This window comes from Mustela nivalis, assembly GCF_964662115.1.
Source record: "Mustela nivalis genome assembly, chromosome: 12".
NCBI lineage: Eukaryota > Metazoa > Chordata > Mammalia > Carnivora > Mustelidae > Mustela > Mustela nivalis.
The window spans coordinates 103,806,667-103,827,880 of record NC_139031.1 but is presented as its reverse complement, the minus strand read 5'-3'; the positions used below and the strand labels follow the sequence as shown (position 1 = coordinate 103,827,880).

The window sequence follows — 21,214 nt, the reverse complement described above, 5'->3', positions numbered from 1 at the left end:
AAAGAGAATTATATGATCTCCCTGATATGAGGAAGTTGAGAGGCAAAGTGGGAGGTCTGAGGGGTAGGGAAGGAAAAAAATGAAATAAGAGGAGATCGGGAGGGAGACAAGCCGTAAGGGACTCTTAATCTCACAAAACAAACTGAGGGTTGCTGGGGGCAGGGGGTGGGCGGTAGGTAGAGGGTAGTTGGGTTAAGGACATTGGGGAAGGTATGTGCTATGGTGAGTGCTGTTTAGTGTGTAAACCTGGCGATTCACAGACCTGTACCCTTGAGGCTAATAATACATTATATGTTAATAAAAAATTTTTTTTTTAAAAGTGGTACCTGCCTACCACTGGAGGTAGGGCAAGTGTATAGAGAGAGGCTCCTTCTGCAATACAGGCTCACAAGGAAGTAAGATCTGATAGGGAACAAGGACACGGAGAAAAATTCTCTGGCATCCAATGACCTACACTACATGGAGCAAAGGAGAGGCAAAAACCAGACTTCAACACAACAGTCTGGAAACATAGATGTTAGCAGATAAGCACAAGGCATTAGCAGCCCAATTCTAAAGAAATGTCAAAGCCGAGGCACCGGGGTGGCTCAGTGGGTTAAAGCCCCTGCCTTCAGCTCAGGTCATGATCCCAGGGTCCTGGAATCGAGCCCCGCGTCGGGCTCTCTGCTCTGCAGGGAGACTGCTTCCTCCTCCTCCTCTCTCTCTCTCTCTCTCTCTCTCTCTCTGAGTGCCTCTCTGCCTACTTGTGATTTCTCTCTCTGTCAAATAAATAAAATCTTAAAAAAAAAAAAAAGGAATGTCAAAGCCATAGTGCAATGAAAGTAATAATAGTAATAATCATAATAACCAACAACCTAAATCCAGCTCAATTCATAATCAGATTGATTTGCACCCCCCTCCACTACTGGTCTGACAAAAACTCATGCCCATTTCAAGGCATTTACTTCAGGCTTCACGCTAAATGATGTCTTGGGAATCAATCTAAACTAATGAAACACACACAAAAAGAAAACCCATGAGAAAAGATAAAGCAATCAAAAGAACCAGAGACATAACCCAGATGCTGGAAATACCAAACAGAAATTTGGAAATGAATATGACTAATATGTGGAAGTATCCAGTTGAAAAGGAGAATAACAGACATAAATTGATGGGTCATTTCTATAGAAATATGGAAACTTTAATGATCAAGTAAAAATCAAGTGGAAAAGGTAAAAAAATTTTTAAAAAGGATGTCAGAGAGGAAAAATTTCTTTGATACACTAATTGCTACACTTGAAACAGCCAAGAAAGAACAGTGTACTTGAAAATGCATCAAGAAAAATTATTTGCATTAAAACACAAAGAGATCTTGATGAAGTCCCAAAAGTTCATTTTCTCTTTTGTTTCCTTTGCCTTTACAGGCATATCTTGAAAGAAGTTGCTGTGGCCCATGTCAAAGAGGTTACTGCCTATGTTCTCCTCTAGGATTTTGGTAGATTCCTGCTTCACGTTGAGGTCTTTTATCCATTTCAAGTTTATCTCTGTGTATGGTGTAAGAGAATGGTTGTGTTTCATTCTTCTACACACAGCTGTCCAATTTGCCCAGAACCACTTATTGAAGAGACTATCTTTTTTCCACTGTATATTTTGTCCTGCTTGGTCAGAGATTAGTTGACCATAGAGTTGAGGGTCCATATCTGGGCCCTCCACTTTGTTCCACTGTGTCTGTTTTTGTGCGAGTACCATGTTATCTTGGTGATCACAGATTTGTAGTAAACCTTAAAATCGGGCAACGTGATGCCCCCACTTTTGTTTTTCTTTTTCAACATTTCCTTAGCAATTCGGGGTCTTATCTGATTCTATACAAATTTTAGGACTGTTTGTTCCAGCTCTTCAGAAAATGCCAGTGGAATTTTGCTCGGAATGGCACTGAAAGTATAGAAGGCTCTTGGCAGTATAGACATTTTGACAATGTTTATTCTTCTAATCCATGAGCATGGAATGCTCTTCCATCTTTTTGTGTCTTCTTCAATTTCTTTCATGAGTGTTCTGTAGTTCGTTGAGTACATATCCTTTACCTCTTTGGTTAGGTTTATTCCCAGGTATCTCATGGTTCTTGGTGCTACAGTAAATGGAATCGATTCTCTAATTTCCCTTTCTATTTTTTCATTATTAGTGTATAAGAAAGCAAGTGATTTCTGTAGATTAATTTTGTATCCTGCCATATTACTGAATTGCTGTATGAATTCTAGTAGTTTGGGGGTGGAGTCCTCTGAGTTTTCCATATAAACTATCATGTCACATGTCATCTGCGAAGACAGAGAGTTTGACAACTTCCAATTTGAATACATTTTATTTCTTTTTGTTGTCTTATTGCTGCTGCTAGGACTTCTAGTACTATGTTGAACAACAATGGTGAGATTGGACATTTTTGTCATGTTCCTGATCTCATAAGGAATGCTGTTAGCTTTTCCCCATTGAGGATGATATTCACTGTGGGTTTTTCATAGATAGATTTTAAGAAGTTGAGTTCTGTTCCCTCTATCCCTATACTTTGAATCATTTTAATCAGGAACGGATGCTGTATCTTGTCAAATGCTTTTTCTGCATCAATTGAGAGGACCACATGGTTCTTCTCTCTTCTCTTAGTGATTTGTTCTATCACATTGATTGATTTGTGAATGTTGAACTACTCCTGCATGCCATGGATAAATCCCACCTGGTCATGGTGGATAGTCTTTTTAATGTACTGTTGGATCCTATTAGTTAGGATCTTGTTGAGAATCTTGGCATTTGTATTCCTCAGGGATATTGGTCTGAGATTTTCCTTTTTGATGCGGTTTTTGCCTGGTTTGGGGATCAGGGTAATGTTGGCTTCATAAAAAGAGTCTGTAGTTTTCTTTCTGTTTCTATCTTTTGAAACAGCTTCAGGACAATAGGTATTATTTCTTCTTTGAATGTTTGGAAGAATTCTCCAGGGAATCCATCAGGTCCTGGGCCCTTGTTTTCTGGGGAGGTTTTTGATCACTGCTTTAATTTTGTTACTAGATATTGGACTACTGAGGTTGTCAATTTCTTCCTGATTCAGTTTTGGAGGTTTATAGGTTTCCAGGAATGCATCCATTTCTCCTAGGTTGCTTAACTTACTGGCATATAACTGTTGACAATTTCTGATGATTGTTTCTATTTCCTTGGTGGTAGTTGAGAATGAACTTTTGGGACTTCATCAAGATAAAAAGCTTTTGCACAGCAAAGGAAAACAGTCAACAAAACAAAGAGGCAACCTATGGAATGGGAGAAGATACTCGCAAATTACAGTAGAGACAAAGGGCTGATATCCAAGATCTATAAAGAACTCCTCAAACTAAACACACACAAAATGAATAATCACATCAAAAAATGGGCAGAAGACAGACAGTTCTCCAATGAAGACATACAAAGGACTAACAGACGCATGAAAAAAAATGTTCATTATCATTAGCCATCTGGAGATTCAAATCAAATCCACATTGAGATACCACCTCAATGTGGTATCTAACAACAATTAGAATGTTCAAAATTAACAAGACAGTAAACAACATGTATTGGAGAGGATGTAGAGAAAGGGGAACCCTCTTGCACTGTTGGTGGGAACACAAGTTGGTGTAGCCAATTTGGAAAACAATGTGGAGATTCCTTAAGAAATTAAAAATAGAGCTTCCCAATGACCCTGCAATTGCACTACTGGATATTTACACCAAAGATCCAGAAGTAGTGAAAAGAAAGGCCATCTGTATCCCAATGTTTATTGCAGTTAATTGCCACAGTCACCAAACTGTGGAAAGAACCAAGATGCCCTTCCATGGACAAATGGATAAGGAAGATATGGTCCATATGTACAATGGAATATTATGCCTCCATCAGAAAGGGTGAATACCCAACTTTTGTACTAACATGAACAGGACTGGAGAATATATGCTGAGCGAAATAAGTCAAGCAGAGAGAGTCAATTATCGAATGATTTCACTTACTTGTGGAGGATAAGGAATAACACAAAGAGCATTAGGAGAAGGAAAGGAGAAGTGAGTTGGGGAAATCAGAGGGGGAGATGAACCATGAGAGACTATGGACTCTGAGAAATAAACTGAGGGTTTTGGAAGGGAGGGGGCTGGGAGGTTCAGTGATTCTGATGGTAGGTTTTATGGAGGGCACGTATTGCATGGAGCACTGGGTGTGGTGCATAAACAATGAATTCTGTAACACTGAAAACAAATGAAAAAATAAATTAAAAATTTTAAAAAAGGAATTAAAAATAGAGCTACCCTATGACCCTGCTATTGCACTATTGAGTATTTACCCCAAAGATACAGATGTAGTGAAAAGAAAGGCCATGTGTGCCCCAATGTTCATAGCAGCAATGGTCACAGTCACCAAACTGTGGAAAGAACCAAGATGCCCTACAACAGACAAATGGATAAAGAAGATATGGTCCATATATACAATGGAGTATTATGCCTCCATTAGAAAGGATGAATACCCAACTTTTCTATCAACATGGACAGGACTGGAGGAGATTATGCTGAGTGAAAAAAGTCAAGCAGAGAGAGTCAGTTATCATGTGGTTTCACTTAGTTGTGGAGCAGAAGGAATAACATGGAGCACATTGGGAGATGGAGAGGAGAAGTGAGCTGGGGGAAATCGGAAGGGGAGACAAACCACGAGAGACTATGGACTCTGAGATACAAACTGAGGGTTTTGGAGAGGGTCTGGGGGGTGGGGTGAACCTGGTGGTGGGTATTGTGGAGGGCACGTATTGCATGGAGCACTGGGTGTGATGCACAAAAAATGAGCTTTGGAACATCAAAAACAAAATAAAATTAAATTTTAAAAAACACACACATAAAAAGAAATGAGGTTGAAAAATAACGGAATCAAGCATACAAGACCTGTAATACAGTATTAAATAGTCCAGCATGGTCTTTGGAGTTTCCAAAAGAGATGAGAGGTTAAGTCAAAAGAAATATATAAGGAGATATTGGCTGAGAAATTTATATAATAATAAAATCTACAAAAGTGCAGACCCAAGAAACTCATAAAACCCCAAGAATAACAAACACCGAACAATATCCATCCAGACACTTCATAGCCAAACTGCGTAAAATCAAGAAGAAAAATATAAAGACAAAGGCAAGGATTATAGAAAGCTAATCTTGAGAAGCTATACAAGCCGGAATACAATGATATAACTTTTTTTTTTTTTTAAGATTTTTTTATTTATTTATTTGACAGACAGAGATCGTAAGTAGGCAGAGAGGCAGGCAGAGAGAGAGAGGAGGAAGCAGGCTTCCTGCTGAGCAGAGAGCCCGATGCGGGGCTCGATCCCAGGACCCTGGGATCATGACCTGAGCTGAAGGCAGCGGCTTAACCACTGAGCCACCCAGGCGCCCCTGACATAACATTTTTAATGTGCTGAAAATTTAAAAGAAAAAGAAAAAGAAATCTGCCAACTCAGAATTCTATTCCCAATGAAATACCTTCTAAAAGTAAAAGTGAAATAAAATATTAATCAGACTGGGGAGCCTGTATGACTCAGTTGGTTAAACATCTGACTCTTGATTTCAGTTCAGGTTATGATCTCGGGATCATGGGATCAAGCCCCACATCAAACTCTGTGTTCAACACAGAATCTTCTTGCGATTCATTCTTCCTCTCTCTCTGCCCCTCCCAAGCTTGTGTGTGTTCTAAGTAAATAAAATCTTTTTAAAAAGTCTTTCGCAGATAAACAAAACTGAAAGAATCCACTGCTATCATAGGAATTTTAATACGAAGGAAAGCTACACACAAAAAAAGTAAGTACCAGAAATTATAAAATTCAAGGTCAATATACATGATTTTGGTTTTTTACTTCTAAGTGCTTTAAAAGGTAACTGATTATCTAAAACAAAAAAGAAACAGAAAAATGTACTGTGGGTTTTATAACATATGTAAAGGAAAATTTTGTAATAATAACAGAAGAAATGAAGAAAGAACTGGAGGTATATTATTTATATAAAAGTACTATGATAGTATTTGAAGTTAGACTGGTAAAATTAAAGATGTACATTATAAATTATAAAGCAACCACTAAAAGCTTAAGTGAAAGAGATATACTCTATCTCTCAAATAAATAAATATCTAAAACAAAAGTAAGGGGCACCTGGGTGGCTCAGGTGGTCAAGCATCCAACTTTTGATTTGGACTCAGTCATGATCTCGGGGTGGTGAAATCTAGCCCTGTGTTTGTCTCCATGCTCAGTGCGGAGTGTGCTTGAGATTATCTCTCCCCCTGACTCTGCCTACCCCCTGCTCGTACACACATGCATTCTCCCTCAAATAAATAAACCTTAAGAAAAGAGGGATAACTAATAAGTAAATAATAAGCCAATTTAATTAGTCTGTTACGAGGCCCAAGAATTTGGCCTTTTAGAAAAGACCCTTATGGTCCAGTTACACCAAGCCAGTCCAATCAGAGAACTACTACAAGAGGAGATCCTTAAAAAACTTTCAAATTTAATATAGTAAGAAGAAGAAACCAACAATATGTTTATGGCATAGAAACACAGTCACAAGTCACAGACCCTCAGCAACCTACAGTATAGGTGTTTCAGGGATTATTCCCACTTTACATGTAGAGAATTTCGAGTTGCATGAGATTAACTGATACCTTGTCTAAAATTGCTCAGAAAGTCTGTAGCAAAGATGAATTAGATGTCCAGTACCAGGAGTAGGCTGTGGCACACGAGACACCCAGGCCCAACATCTAAGAAGGCCCTTACTTTCAGGGTCACATAGGTGTGGGCTCAGCAACCAAGAGTGGGTGCCTCCTTAGATCTTGAACTCTAATGCCCTCACCTGCCTCACCCAGTCCCAGCCCTCCTCCTGACTCTCGGTTAGTCCTTCTAACTACGCCCATATTTCTCTGACCTACCCACAATTCAGTTACCACCTGTCACTCTATGCTATTCCTCTATACTCCCTTCAGGATGGGTGAGAAGTGGGTTGGGGCAGTTACTCTCATTCAGCTACTTCCAATCTCTTCACCCTCTACACCTACTGCTTCTAACTGGTATTAGTACTGGAAAGCATGGCCAACTCACATTTGCTTAAAGATATGGGATGAATTAGTCTAGGCAGGATGCAGGGAGGCCCTTCAGTGTTCCCTAGTGGGGACAGTGTGCCTATAAAGTGACAACGCTCATTCTTTTTAGCAAACATCTTACTACTACCTTCAAAGGAACACTGTCCCTTGAAGCAGTGACTTTGTGTAACTCCAGGTATCTCTGGTAAAGCTCTGCTTCATGAACTTGTAGGGGAGGGAGTGGGGTGTGGAACTCTTCTTTAGTATCTTCCAAGAAGAAAATCTTGATTCTTTGATGATGAATGTGATTTTTTGAAAAGAGCCAAAATTCAAAGTCTTCCAAGCCTGGGAATAAGGTGGAAGAGTATATTATACTAGGTCATCTTTTTTGTTCAAAAACAATAAGTGAAATAAATTATGTGACTCATTTTCTTGGGTAACCAACAAGTCCATTACAGAGTAGGGCTTACCATAGATGGCCTGTTTCGAAGTCCATCACTCATTTTGATTCACCCATTTTTGTGTTGGAAATACATATCAATCTTATTTCCTTCCTTATCTGACACTTGAAAAACTTGAAAAAAGAATCAAATCTTCTAAGGGTAGAGTTAATTCACCTTACCTTTTATATGGGAAATAATACAATTTCTATTTATTTAACAGTAAAGAGTTTAATGAAATGGCTCAATTGAAATTTCTTCAAATTTCCCACAGCACACTGAACTTATACAGTAAAAACTTTTAATTTATTGTGTTTTTTAAAATGTCAATAAGAACCCCAATCCAGAATTACACTTTGTCACACTGCTGTAAATATATGTTTTAGGTGCTTATGTGGGGCAGCCAAGATGCAATCTACCACATTTTACAATAACTGCTCACAGCTGTAAGGCTGCCTGGGTTGATGACAAGCTGGCTCTTATTAGAATATTGATTTTAGATGTCAGTGCTGTGTAATAAGAACTGGAACACTGGGTGCCCTGCCAATCACAGTTGGAAAAGTCAAACATCATTCCCTCATGAATGGTACTTCATAGCCCTTGCTGGTGAGCGGCAGTAAATATTTGGAAATTTGCCTGACGTTTTAACTATACATGAACTGTTTGATTTTAATGCAAGTCAGACAAGTCAGTTGTGTTCCATGCTTCGAAAATTCTCCACACAGTGTTTTTAGTCATTACCTTCCTTTCCATCAATAGCCCATTCATTACAGAAACCTTCAGCACTAACTTGATGGCGTGATAGGGTCTTCATCCCCTTCTACCTTCCGTTCAAGTGAGCAAAGACACAGAGGATACCTTAGGTTTATCTTCACAGAAAAACCACCTCTCAAATATTAGGAACAACTCCTTGCCATATGAAACAGTCTTGCAATTCTCTACTTTGGTTGAAGCCCTATGTGTATGGTAGGATATCCTAAATGTGACTTCAGAGAAAGAGAAACAGAGATTATTTCAGCCTCTTTCCATGATGCAGACAACACCATGAAATGTATTTTATTTATTTTCAAGACACCCAGCTAGATGACATTTTCCCCACGTATCTCGTGTAGATGGTTCAATCACTGGAGGATCATCTTTGTGCATGACCTCAACTGTGGACCTCAGGAAAAGAACTGCTTAAGCAAAAGTTCTGAGTTCTTCATCTTTCTTATGTAAAACAAACTGAAAACCCGAGCTAATCTCATCCATCATGATTTTATTTAATTAATCTACTTTAAGATTTATTTATTTACTTTTAGAGAAAGATAGAGAGGGAAGTGGGAGACCATGGGTAGGCAGAAGGGCAGAGGAAGAAAGACAGGATCCATAAGCAGATTCCCCACGTGCATGGAGCCTGACATGCGGCTTGATTTCATGACTCTGAGCCAAAACCAAGAGCCAGGTGCCTCATCAACTGAGCCACCCAAGTACTCCCATTATGATTTTATTTTAATCTGTGTTTCAAGGCAGGTACTTCTGTGTGTATCTGTCTTCCCAAATTATACACTCCTAGAGAGTATGGCCAATTTCCAAATAATGATGGCTGAGTAGGACCACAGCAACTAAGATCCTCCTCATTTTTTTTTTTTTATTTTATTTTATTTTATTTTTCTTTTTTCTTTTTTCTTTTTTTTTAATTTTTATTTTTTATAACCATATATTTTTATACCCAGGGGTACATGTCTGTGAATCACCAGGTTTACACACTTCACAGCACTCTTTAAATTAGTTAGCTTTCTCTGCATTGCAAGACAGAATAATCAAGAATTGGTAAGAAAAAAGTAATCTCTGTAAAATTACCGGGGGTGCATTATAAAGTGTTCAGTAACCGATCAAACTCACAATTTGGATTGAATGGCAAGTGATTTTTGAAATCTGGAACTCATTGTCAATTTTTTTTTTCTTCATTGTGTCTTTTTTTTTTTTTTTTTTTTTTAACTTTTTATTTTTTATAAACATATATTTTTATCCCCAGGGGTACAGGTCTGTGAATCACCAGGTTTACACACTTCACAGCACTCACCAAAGCACATACCCTCCCCAATGTCCATAATCCCACCCCCTTCTCCCAAACCCCCTCCCCCCAGCAACCCTCAGTTTGTTTTGTGAGATTAAGAGTCACTTATGGTTTGTCTCCCTCCCAATCCCATCTTGTTTCATTTATTCTTCTCCTACCCACTTAAGCCTCCATGTTGCATCACCACTTCCTCATATCAGGGAGATCATATGATAGTTGTCTTTCTCTGCTTGACTTATTTCGCTAAGCATGATACGCTCTAGTTCCATCCATGTTGTCGCAAATGGCAAGATTTCATTTCTTTTGATGGCTGCATAGTATTCCATTGTGTATATATACCACATCTTCTTGATCCATTCATCTGTGGATGGACATCTAGGTTCTTTCCATAGTTTGGCTATTGTGGACATTGCTGCTATAAACATTCGAGTACACGTGCCCCTTTGGATCACTACGTTTGTATCTTTAGGGTAAATACCCAATAGTGCAATTGCTGGGTCATAGGGCAGTTCTATTTTCAACATTTTGAGGAACCTCCACGCTGTTTTCCAGAGTGGCTGCACCAGCTTGCATTCCCACCAACAGTGTAGGAGGGTTCCCCTTTCTCCACATCCTCGCCAGCATCTGTCATTTCCTGACTTGTTGATTTTAGCCATTCTGACTGGTGTGAAGTGATATCTCATTGTAGTTTTGATTTGTATTTCCCTGATGCCGAGTGATATGGAGCACTTTTTCATGTGTCTGTTGGCCATCTGGATGTCTTCTTTGCAGAAATGTCTGTTCATGTCCTCTGCCCATTTCTTGATTGGATTATTTGTTCTTTGGGTGTTGAGTTTGCTAAGTTCTTTATAGATTCTGGACACTAGTCCTTTATCTGATATGTCGTTTGCAAATATCTTCTCCCATTCTGTCAGTTGTCTTTTGATTTTGTTAACTGTTTCCTTTGCTGTGCAAAAGCTTTTGATCTTGATAAAATCCCAATAGTTCATTTTTTCCCTTGCTTCCCTTGCCTTTTGCGTTGTTCCTAGGAAGATGTTGCTGCGGCAGAGGTCGAAGAGGTTGCTGCCCGTGTTCTCCTCAAGGATTTTGATGGATTCCTTTCGCACATTGAGGTCCTTCATCCATTTTGAGTCTATTTTTGTGTGTGGTGTAAGGAAATGGTCCAATTTCATTTTTCTACATGTGGCTGTCCAATTTTCCCAGCACCATTTATTGAAGAGGCTGTCTTTTTTCCATTGGACATTCTTTCCTGCTTTGTCGAAGATGAGTTGACCATAGATTTGAGGGTCTATTTCTGGGCTCTCTATTCTGTTCCATTGATCTATGTGTCTGTTTTTGTGCCAGTACCATGCTGTCTTGATGATGACAGCTTTGTAATAGAGCTTGAAGTCCGGAATTGTGATGCCACCAACGTTGGCTTTCTTTTTCAATATCCCTTTGGCTATTCGAGGTCTTTTCTGGTTCCATATAAATTTTAGCATTATTTGTTCCATTTCTTTGAAAAAGATGGATGGTACTTTGATAGGAATTGCATTAAATGTGTAGATTGCTTTAGGTAGCATAGACATTTTCACAATATTTATTCTTCCAATCCAGGAGCATGGAACATTTTTCCATTTCTTTGTGTCTTCCTCAATTTCTTTCATGAGTACTTTATAGTTTTCTGAGTATAGATTCTGTGTCTCTTTGGTTAGGTTTATTCCTAGGTATCTTATGGTTTTGGATGCAATTGTAAATGGGATTGACTCCTTAATATCTCTTTCTTCTGTCTTGCTGTTGGTGTAGAGAAATGCAACTGATTTCTGTGCATTGATTTTATATCCTGACACTTTACTGAATTCCTGTATAAGTTCTAGCAGTTTTGGAGTGGAGTCTTTTGGGTTTTCCACATATAGTATCATATCATCTGCGAAGAGTGATAATTTGACTTCTTCTTTGCCGATTTGGATGCCTTTAATTTCCTTTTGTTGTCTGATTGCTGAGGCTAGGACCTCTAGTACTATGTTGAATAGCAGTGGTGATAATGGACATCCCTGCCGTGTTCCTGACCTTAGTGGAAAAGCTTTCAGTTTTTCTCCATTGAGAATGATATTTGCGGTGGGTTTTTCATAGATGGCTTTGATGATATTGAGGTATGTGCCCTCTATCCCTACACTTTGAAGAGTTTTGATCAGGAAGGGATGCTGTACTTTGTCAAATGCTTTTTCAGCATCTATTGAAAGTATCATATGGTTCTTGTTCTTTCTTTTATTGATGTGTTGTATCACATTGACTGATTTGCGGATGTTGAACCAACCTTGCAGCCCTGGAATAAATCCCACTTGGTCGTGGTGAATAATCTTTTTAATGTACTGTTGAATCCTATTGGCTAGTATTTTGTTGAGTATTTTCGCATCTGTGTTCATCAAGGATATCGGTCTATAGCTCTCTTTTTTGGTGGGATCCTTGTCTGGTTTTGGGATCAAGGTGATGCTGGCCTCATAAAATGAGTTTGGAAGTTTTCCTTCCATTTCTATTTTTTGGAACAGTTTCAAAAGAATAGGAATTAGTTCTTCTTTAAATGTTTGGTAGAATTCCCCCGGGAAGCCATCTGGCCCTGGGCTTTTGTTTGTTTGGAGATTTTTAATGACTGTTTCAATCTCCTTACTGGTTATGGGTCTGTTCAGGCTTTCTATTTCTTCCTGGTTCAGTTGTGGTAGTTTATATGTTTCTAGGAATGCATCCATTTCTTCCAGATTGTCAAATTTATTGCCGTAGAGTTGCTCATAGTATGTTCTTATAATAGTTTGTATTTCTTTGGTGTTAGTTGTGATCTCTCCTCTTTCATTCATGATTTTATTTATTTGGGTCCTTTCTCTTTTCTTTTTGATAAGTCGGGCCAGGGGTTTATCAATTTTATTAATTCTTTCAAAGAACCAGCTCCTACTTTCGTTGATTTTTTCTATTGTTTTTTTGGTTTCTATTTCATTGATTTCTGCTCTGATCTTTATGATTTCTCTTCTCCTGCTGGGCTTAGGGTTTCTTTCTTGTTCTTTCTCCAGCTCCTTTAGGTGTAGGGTTAGGTTGTGTACCTGAGACTTTTCTTGTTTCTTGAGAAAGGCTTGTACGGCTATATATTTTCCTCTCAGGACTGCCTTTATTGTGTCCCACAGATTTTGAACTGTTGTATTTTCATTATCATTTGTTTCCATGATTTTTTTCAATTCTTCTTTAATTTCCCGGTTGACCCATTCATTCTTTAGAAGGATACTGTTTAGTCTCCATGTATTTGGGTTCTTTCCAAACTTCCTTTTGTGGTTGAGTTCTAGCTTTAGAGCATTGTGGTCTGAAAATATGCAGGGAATGATCCCAATCTTTTGATACCGGTTGAGTCCTGATTTAGGACCGAGGATGTGATCTATTCTGGAGAATGTTCCATGTGCACTAGAGAAGAATGTGTATTCTGTTGCTTTGGGATGAAATGTTCTGAATATATCTGTGATGTCCATCTGGTCCAGTGTGTCGTTTAAGGCCTTTATTTCCTTGCTGATCTTTTGCTTGGATGACCTGTCCATTTCAGTGAGGGGAGTGTTAAAGTCCCCTACTATTATTGTATTGTTGTTGATGTGTTTCTTTGATTTTGTTATTAATTGGTTTATATAGTTGGCTGCTCCCACGTTGGGGGCATAGATATTTAAAATTGTTAAATCTTCTTGTTGGACAGACCCTTTGAGTATGATATAGTGTCCTTCCTCATCTCTTATTATAGTCTTTGGCTTAAAATCTAATTGATCTGATATAAGGATTGCCACTCCTGCTTTCTTCTGATGTCCATTAGCATGGTAAATTCTTTTCCACCCCCTCACTTTAAATCTGGAGGTGTCTTCGGGCTTAAAATGAGTTTCTTGGAGGCAACATATAGATGGGTTTTGTTTTTTTATCCATTCTGATACCCTGTGTCTTTTGACAGGGGCATTTAGCCCATTCACATTCAGGGTAACTATTGAGAGATATGAATTTAGTGCCATTGTATTGCCTGTAAGGTGACTGTTATTGTATATGGTCTCTGTTCCTTTCTGATCTACCACTTGTAGGCTCTCTCTTTGCTTAGAGGACCCCTTTCAATATTTCCTGTAGAGCTGGTTTGGTATTTGCAAATTCTTTCAGTTGCTGTTTGTCCTGGAAGCTTTTAATCTCTCCTTCTATTTTCAATGATAGCCTAGCTGGATATAGTATTCTGGGCTGCATGTTTTTCTCGTTTAGTGCTCTAAAAATATCATGCCAGCTCTTTCTGGCCTGCCAGGTCTCTGTGGATAAGTCAGCTGCCAATCTAATATTTTTACCATTGTATGTTACAGACTTCTTTTCCCGGGCTGCTTTCAGGATTTTCTCTTTGTCACTGAGACTTGTAAATTTTACTATTAGGTGACGGGGTGTGGGCCTATTCTTATTGATGTTGAGGGGCGTTCTCTGAACCTCCTGAATTTTGATGCTCGTTCCGTTTGCCATATTGGGGAAATTCTCCCCAATAATTCTCTCCAGTATACCTTCTGCTCCCCTCTCTCTTTCTTCTTCTTCTGGAATCCCAATTATTCTAATGTTGTTTCGTCTTATGGTGTCACTTAATTCTCGAATTCTCCCCTCGTGGTCCAGTAGCTGTTTGTCCCTCTTTTGCTCAGCTTCTTTATTCTCTGTCATTTGGTCTTCTATATCACTAATTCTTTCTTCTGCCTCATTTATCCTAGCAGTTAGAACCTCCATTTTTGATTGCACCTCATTAATAGCTTTTTTGATTTCAACTTGGTTAGATTTTAGTTCTTTTATTTCTCCAGAAAGGGCTTTTATATCTCTCGAGAGGGTTTCTCTAATATCTTCCATGCCTTTTTCGAGCCCGGCTAGAACCTTGAGAATTGTCATTCTGAACTCTAGATCTGACATATTACTGATGTCTGTATTGATTAGGTCCCTAGCCTTCGGTACTGCCTCTTGTTCTTTTTTTTGCGTTGAATTTTTACGTCTTGTCATTTTGGCCAGATAAGAGTAAATGGAGGGGCAAGTAAAATACTAAAAGGGTGGCAACAACCCCAGAAAAATATGCTTTAACTAAATTAGAAGAGATCCAAAATCGTGGGTGGGGAGAAAGGGGATAAAAAGAGGTTCAAAAAGAAAGAAAGAAGAAAAAAAAAAAAAAAAAAAAGAAAAGAAAAAAAATTTTTTTAAAAATAGAAAACACCTGAGAAAAATGTAAAAAAGAAAAAATATATATATTAGATAAACTAGTAAAAAATCGTTAAAAAAGAAAAAGGTAACAGTTAAAAAAAAAAAAAATTTTACCCGAGGGCGAGAAGAAAAAGAAAAAAAAAAATGAAAAAGAAAAAATTAAATTAACTGCAAGACTAAAAAAAATCACAGGAAAAAAGCCATGAGTTCCGTGCTTGGCCTTCTCCTCCTCTAGAATTCTGCTGCTCTCCTTGGTATTGAAACCGCACTCCTTGGTAGGTGAACTTGGTCTCGACTGGATTTCTTGTTGATCTTCTGGGGGAGGGGCCTGTTGTAGTGATTCTCAAGTGTCTTTGCCCCAGGCGGAATTACACTGCCCTTACCCGGGGCTGGGGTGAGTAATCCGCTCGGGTTTGCTTTCAGGAGCTTTTGTTCCCTGAGCGCTTTCCGTAGAGTTCCGTAGGACGGGAACACAAATGGCGGCCTCCTGGTCTCCGGCCCGGAGGAGCCGAGAGCCCAGGGCCCCACTCCTCAGTGCGCCCTCAGAGAACAGCGCCCAGTTATTCCCGTCTGCCTGACCTCCGGCCGCGCTCCGAGCTCACCGAGCCTGCGACCGGTTCAAGGTAACACCGAGCTGTGAGCTTACTGTCGGCTCTGTTTCTGTAGCCGGCTTTCCCGTTCCAATACCCGCAAGCTCTGCGACACTCAGACACCCCCGATCCTTCTGTGACCCTGCGGGATCTGAGGCCACGCTGAACCCGCGTGGGCTTCACCCCGGTTTAGCCTCTGGAGCGATGTCCCTCAGCGGAACAGACTTTTAAAAGTCCTGATTTTGTGCGCGGTTGCTCCGCAGCTTGCCGGGAGCCGGCCCCTCCCCCCGGGGTCTATCTTCCCGTCGCTTTGGATTCACTTCTCCGCCGGTCCTACCTTTCCGAAAGCGGTTGTTTTTCTGTTTCCAGAATTGCTGTTCTTCTTCTCTTCGGTCTGCCGATGGATTTTCAGGTGTTTGCAATCTTTAGATAAGCTATCTAGCTGATCTCCGGCTAGCTGAAGCAGTCTCAGCTTGCTACTTCTCCGCCATCTTGACTCCTCCCTCCCTCCTCATTTTTTTGAGGATACTAAGTTTTTGTTCATGAAGCTGAACAGCTTTTCAAATGTGTTTTTCTCTAGTCAATCACAGCTTTCATTTGCTTACTTAAATCATACTATGAAGGTATATTACATAAATAATTTAGGCTAGTTTGTAAACTGCTTTGAAATTTTCAAGTACAAGGTCGAAGTTTTCCCTTATCTTCTTCTGATTTGTTAGGAACTGATATTTATGCAGATTAAATTACCACACAATAAATGATATTCTGAAGTGTAATAATAATGATTCTGAGACTCTTTGCTCCACAAATGTTACAAACTCTAAGTCAAAATGTGACTGACTGTCCGCCAAAAAATAATCTGAAGATATCCCAAGACATATTCCCTATAGGCTAGCGCATGTAGCCTCACTGGATCCTAAAATTTTTTAATTTATTTTTTAAATCTCTCAGAAAATTTTAAAAAGCCAACTTACATCTTTAAAAGAGGATAAAATCATACAACAGCCCTCTGAATTGTTCTCCTGCCTATTATGATAACATCATTGAGAATCTATCATTTGGACTTGTTCTCTGTGACATTCTGCCACCAAGGCTAATTGATGTACCCAGTCTGGTCCACTGAGGTTTTGTTTGGTGCCCTTGCATCCCAAAACACACTTTGGATGCTGGCCATCTAGTTGTTAGGTGTTATGTATGGAACCAAGGAAACTGACTTCATTGACAGGAGTGCTGCTCTGGGCTGAGAAGCTTCACTATGCTTTATGGCCAAGACCAGTGCATGTTCCTGCAGCTAGTGTCCTGGTGTTCGGCCATGGCTACAGAGCAAACCAGGGAAAAGTGGAGATTCACATCAGAAGTCAGCTAATTAAGGTTCTTCAGATGGATGAATGCTGGTTCACGTCTACCTTCAACCTAGAAGAAGCCCAGCACCCTGGTACTTACCTGGTATTCCTCCTTGTGCAGGAAAAACAACTGGGGTGCAGATCTATTCCCACTACCATCTACCAGGTACAGCCCTGATGGTTTAAAAACCATCTCTATCTCCAGAGTCAATTCTATATCTACAATGTTTGATCCTCTGCTTATGTATTTCCCATCAATGAATCCAAACATCAAATAAGACAGATGTTTTAGACCAGATATTGTTAGATCCAGTTGCTAATGTATTTGATACACTTCTATCTTAACAGTTCAATATGATCCAGAAAATTTTAAGGAGAGAAAACACATGCAGGTATGCTCTGAACAATAAACAAGGAAAGATTAGATCTTGCTCTCAGCTTTGCAATGAAGTTTCTCTTTTCCTGGAGACTGCTGTTTATTCTAATGGAAATTCTTATCATGCTATACAATAAAAAGGTTGGAACATAAAGATCAGAATTTTTGGTATCTGGTTTGCAATTTTATATCTGGGATACTTAAAAGACATGAGAAATGAAAGCTGAAGCAGTTCGCTAAAGGGGAAAATGTGATTTCTGTGGCTACATTTCATTTCAAACCAACAGGAACAGGATAAAGCTTCCATGCTTAAATAAATGAAAAGCTACTGTCTTTGATGTCAGTTGGAGGACTCTGAATTTCACTTTTCTCTTGCCCACATTTCAGTAAGTACACAGAACCATTCAATTCATCCCTTTACAGACACAAAGTAAAATACCTTTATGTCAGGAAATTGGCCCAGATAGGTATCCAGTGTCAGCAAGGACCCATCCACTAGTTTTTGATGGAAGTCTTCCCACAGGACATCACATTTCTGAAAGAAGAGAAATAAAGAAAAAACTGCTGAAGTGTTTTAAGGATACTTTTCACCAAACTTCTAAAAAACAAATCAGGTATGATCAAATTAGATAAATAGTACTTCCTCAGATAACACATGTTAGAAAAAAATGTGATTATTTAATAATACAATAAAATTTCAAGGCAATTTGGTTACCACTTCTAATCGACAATGTAGGCTACCAAGGATACAGACTACATTTTCCAGCCTGTGTCACAGCTAAGTGTAGCCACGAGACTAAGGTCTGGCCAAAAGGATGAACTTTTAGGAAGTGTCCCTAAAAAGATGGTGGTCTTCCACAATTCCTCCATTTGCTGACTGGGTGCAAAAATGAAAGCCAATGGCCAGGAGGCAGCAAGGATGGCAAAGATGGACCCTGACGTCACCAGACCCAGGCTGCTCACTCCCAACTCTTTTATGAAAGAGAGATAAATTTCTACCTTTGGAAAACCATTTTTGGGGGGGCTTAGTTGCCTGTGTTTCTTTTTCACACTTCAAATACGGATCCTCATTGTTACAGATGCCAATTTATGAAATTTATGCCAACAAAAAAATGTAAACCCTCCATATGAAAAAGCTCATCTTCTGATATGAATAGATGCTTTCAACATGTAATGTCTGGCTCCTTCACCATCGGAAGAGCCCATATTTAGATCTGCAACTAAAGGTTTCAAAAATCCTGGCAGGACCTCCAAGGACCCAGGTGGCACGGGAGCCATTTTCTGAAGGAATAAATGTCAACAGTGGCACCTGTCACACACAGAATGTAATGTGGTGTTCTGAAAGCTAGTAACAAAGGTTTCTAGTATCCATTAAAGTTTCTTTTCACAAAGAACTGTTAATTATACACCAGTCATCAGAAATGTATAAGGTAAGCATTTAACAACATGATGTTGAAATGTTGTCTTCCTGTTGAAGAAAGGTGAGAAAAAGCAATTATTTAGTAACTGCATGGGAAAGTGGTGTGTGGAGGCTGGTTTTGCCAGATTCGGATTTTGAAAGTTTTCTAAATGGGTAAGAAGGCCAAGAACATTCCTTATAAATAAATCTCTAGGCTTTTTCTTTTTTATCCTAACAAAATTATGAAGGTCAATATGGGGGTGTCAGAATTTTCATGGTGCAGCCTAGGGCTGCACTGTTAACCCAGCTTTCCAAAGCCCACATAGATGGCCAGTGCATCACAAATCAGCCTTTCTCTCCAGCTCGGGTGGCCATACCCTTAGGCCTTCCACGCCTCAACACTCATCAGTGAGCTCATGCCAAGTGGACATGACAAACACTGCTCTTTAACAAAGAATCTGGACATGAGAGAAGCCCTGACAGGCACTTTGCTACCATCAGTAATAACGACATGCTCCAAGCATCATCCCAATCATGGGAATACACAGGCTTTAAATGTGTTATTAGTAGGTATAATTCTTATTCTTACTCTGCATATGAGAAAGCTCAAGTCTGAGAAGTTGAAGAACTCATGCAACATCATAGAGAGACCACTCCTGGTCTCCACCCCATTAGGCCTTTGGCAAAGCATGAAATACCCGCTTTCTCACTTCCTCCCAGCTAGATGGCCCTCGGCTGCAAACTGGATTTCTGGTGTTAAGAGATGTCTAGAGACAAAGGCTTCTGGAAGTTACATTCCTATTAGCAGGCTGACCACAGCTGTCCTTAGGTTCTGCAGACCCGTGAATGAACCAGTGGCATTTAAGTGAAATAGATGCTTTTTGCGCTTCCTGACCCTGTTTTCAAGAAGGGATGGGGAGAGAAGGGGTGCGGGGATGAAGTTCATATACAAAATCATGCCCTGAGCCAGTTCTGCTGCTGAGATGAGCTAAAATGTGTAGAAAGGGACAGGAAAACACTATTCCTATTTTGAAGAAAAATCATCTTTAACACACAGCTGTCTACCCTAGTAGTTTTACAGTGGCTCACTAATCACTATGAGTTTGGGCTGATCTGGATGGCAGAACCATATGGTGTCTTTTGGGTGCACAGTGCCCTGTCATGATTCAGTGGATCGTGCTGGAACACTGGCAGAAGTGCCCCGGCCTCCTGTGGTCTGTAATCCTGGCTCATACCTCACCAACCATCTTCACGTCTTCCCGCCCATACCAGTCAGGCTCGTAGACTTCATGCAGCGACTCTGTGAGCTTCATTGAGGCTTCTTGCATGCCTAGTGTTGGAGAAAAACAACTCTAGTTGGATAGACATGGGTGAGGCACCCCTTCCTCTGTCCCCTCCTTTTCTAAGACAGAAAAACCTTGAGTTACCCACTAATCATCGAAGGAAAAATCATGAAGGCACGACTGTTACTTGCATCTGTAGTCACAACTACCCCGTGAGGGTCTCTAATGTATCTGATCACATTGTGCATTTTCTCTTATTTTCCTGGTAATGGCAGATACTGAGTCTTGATAAAAAATCAACAAGGTGTCCTATTCTGAAAACAATAGTAATGTGTTCTATTATATATGCTGTCACTTACGACAGGACACAACCATAAATACACAGGACTCTTAAAATAATTTGTCCATAGACTATGGAGCTCTAAAAATAAAATTAACCCTAAATGAATTTAAATCTAAGAAATAAAGCTTTGACAGAAGCAGGTTGAAGCAAAATTAACAGGATTCTAGGGCAAAACAGTTGGAAGTAGTTTAAGTGACCTAACCATTTTCGAAAGAAAAAATTTTCTTTTTATAACATGATTAAAAGCTACACCTACAGTTTTAAATCAGAATGCTCATAAAGTTCAGAGTTCTTAAGTCTGTGTCAGAACTTCCATTAGACATACATTTGGTGTGTGTTGCAAAACCATGGTTGTTAAATAACAGGAAAGATATAAAGTGTTCTTGTGCAACACGGTGACAAAAAGTATCACCAAGTCTTTTACAGTCTCTGCCCTGCCCCTCCTTCAAACCACGGAGGCAACAGTGTGGGTTGGATGGAAACATCACAGGGCTGAGAACAGTCCATAGTGAGTTCTTTGGCTGGTGCCTTGGAGGAGCTCTCCTCTGGCACCAAACCCTCCCTACCGGTTAGAAGCTGAGACCTGGCTCAGCTGGTGTCTTGGCTTTTGTCACTAGGGAATATGAAAATTTCCTTAGAAATTAAAAGCATCTCATAAAACTTAATGCCACAGACTCCACAATGGAAAGTTTTTATGAAACTGAAAGCTGTTGGACGTAAGGGAGTCTATTCTGGGTTCAGTTATGAGAAAAGGACAAAATAAAAGATGTGTGAATTGACAGAAGTATGTCCTTGAGGAATAGGTACAAGTCAGCATGGTATTTCATGGTACGTTTTCTCTCTAGGCAGGGAATGCCCCTGCTCTCCTTCTGATAAGATGCAGATATAGACTTGGTCTGTGCACTTGAGAAGTTTGAAGGTTTCCAGGTCGCATAAAGTAGGAAAGCCTGTAACCCTCTCTCCATGAAGCAAATCACTGAGCATACTAAAGAATTTTCCAACAACATACTCTATGGCTCACACCAGCTGAAACAACTTGGTGACCAAAAGAAGCAGCCCCAGCAGTGATGACATGAAGGCATGCGAGTGTAGACAGCCAAAAATT

General features: G+C 39.6%; 1 protein-coding gene across 2 annotated transcripts in view; it reads right to left on the bottom strand.

Moving 5' to 3' along the window:
- Positions 1 to 21,214, bottom strand: part of AMPH (amphiphysin) — a 266,447-nt gene that overhangs the window by 104,936 nt on the left and 140,297 nt on the right. For both annotated transcript variants that reach the window (XM_082692553.1, XM_082692554.1), the window contains exons 4-5: positions 19,719 to 19,813; positions 17,524 to 17,619 (exon numbers count right to left, since the gene is read on the bottom strand). In XM_082692553.1, the coding sequence (XP_082548679.1) occupies positions 17,524 to 17,619; positions 19,719 to 19,813 (191 nt within the window). The remainder of the gene's footprint in view (positions 1 to 17,523; positions 17,620 to 19,718; positions 19,814 to 21,214) is intronic.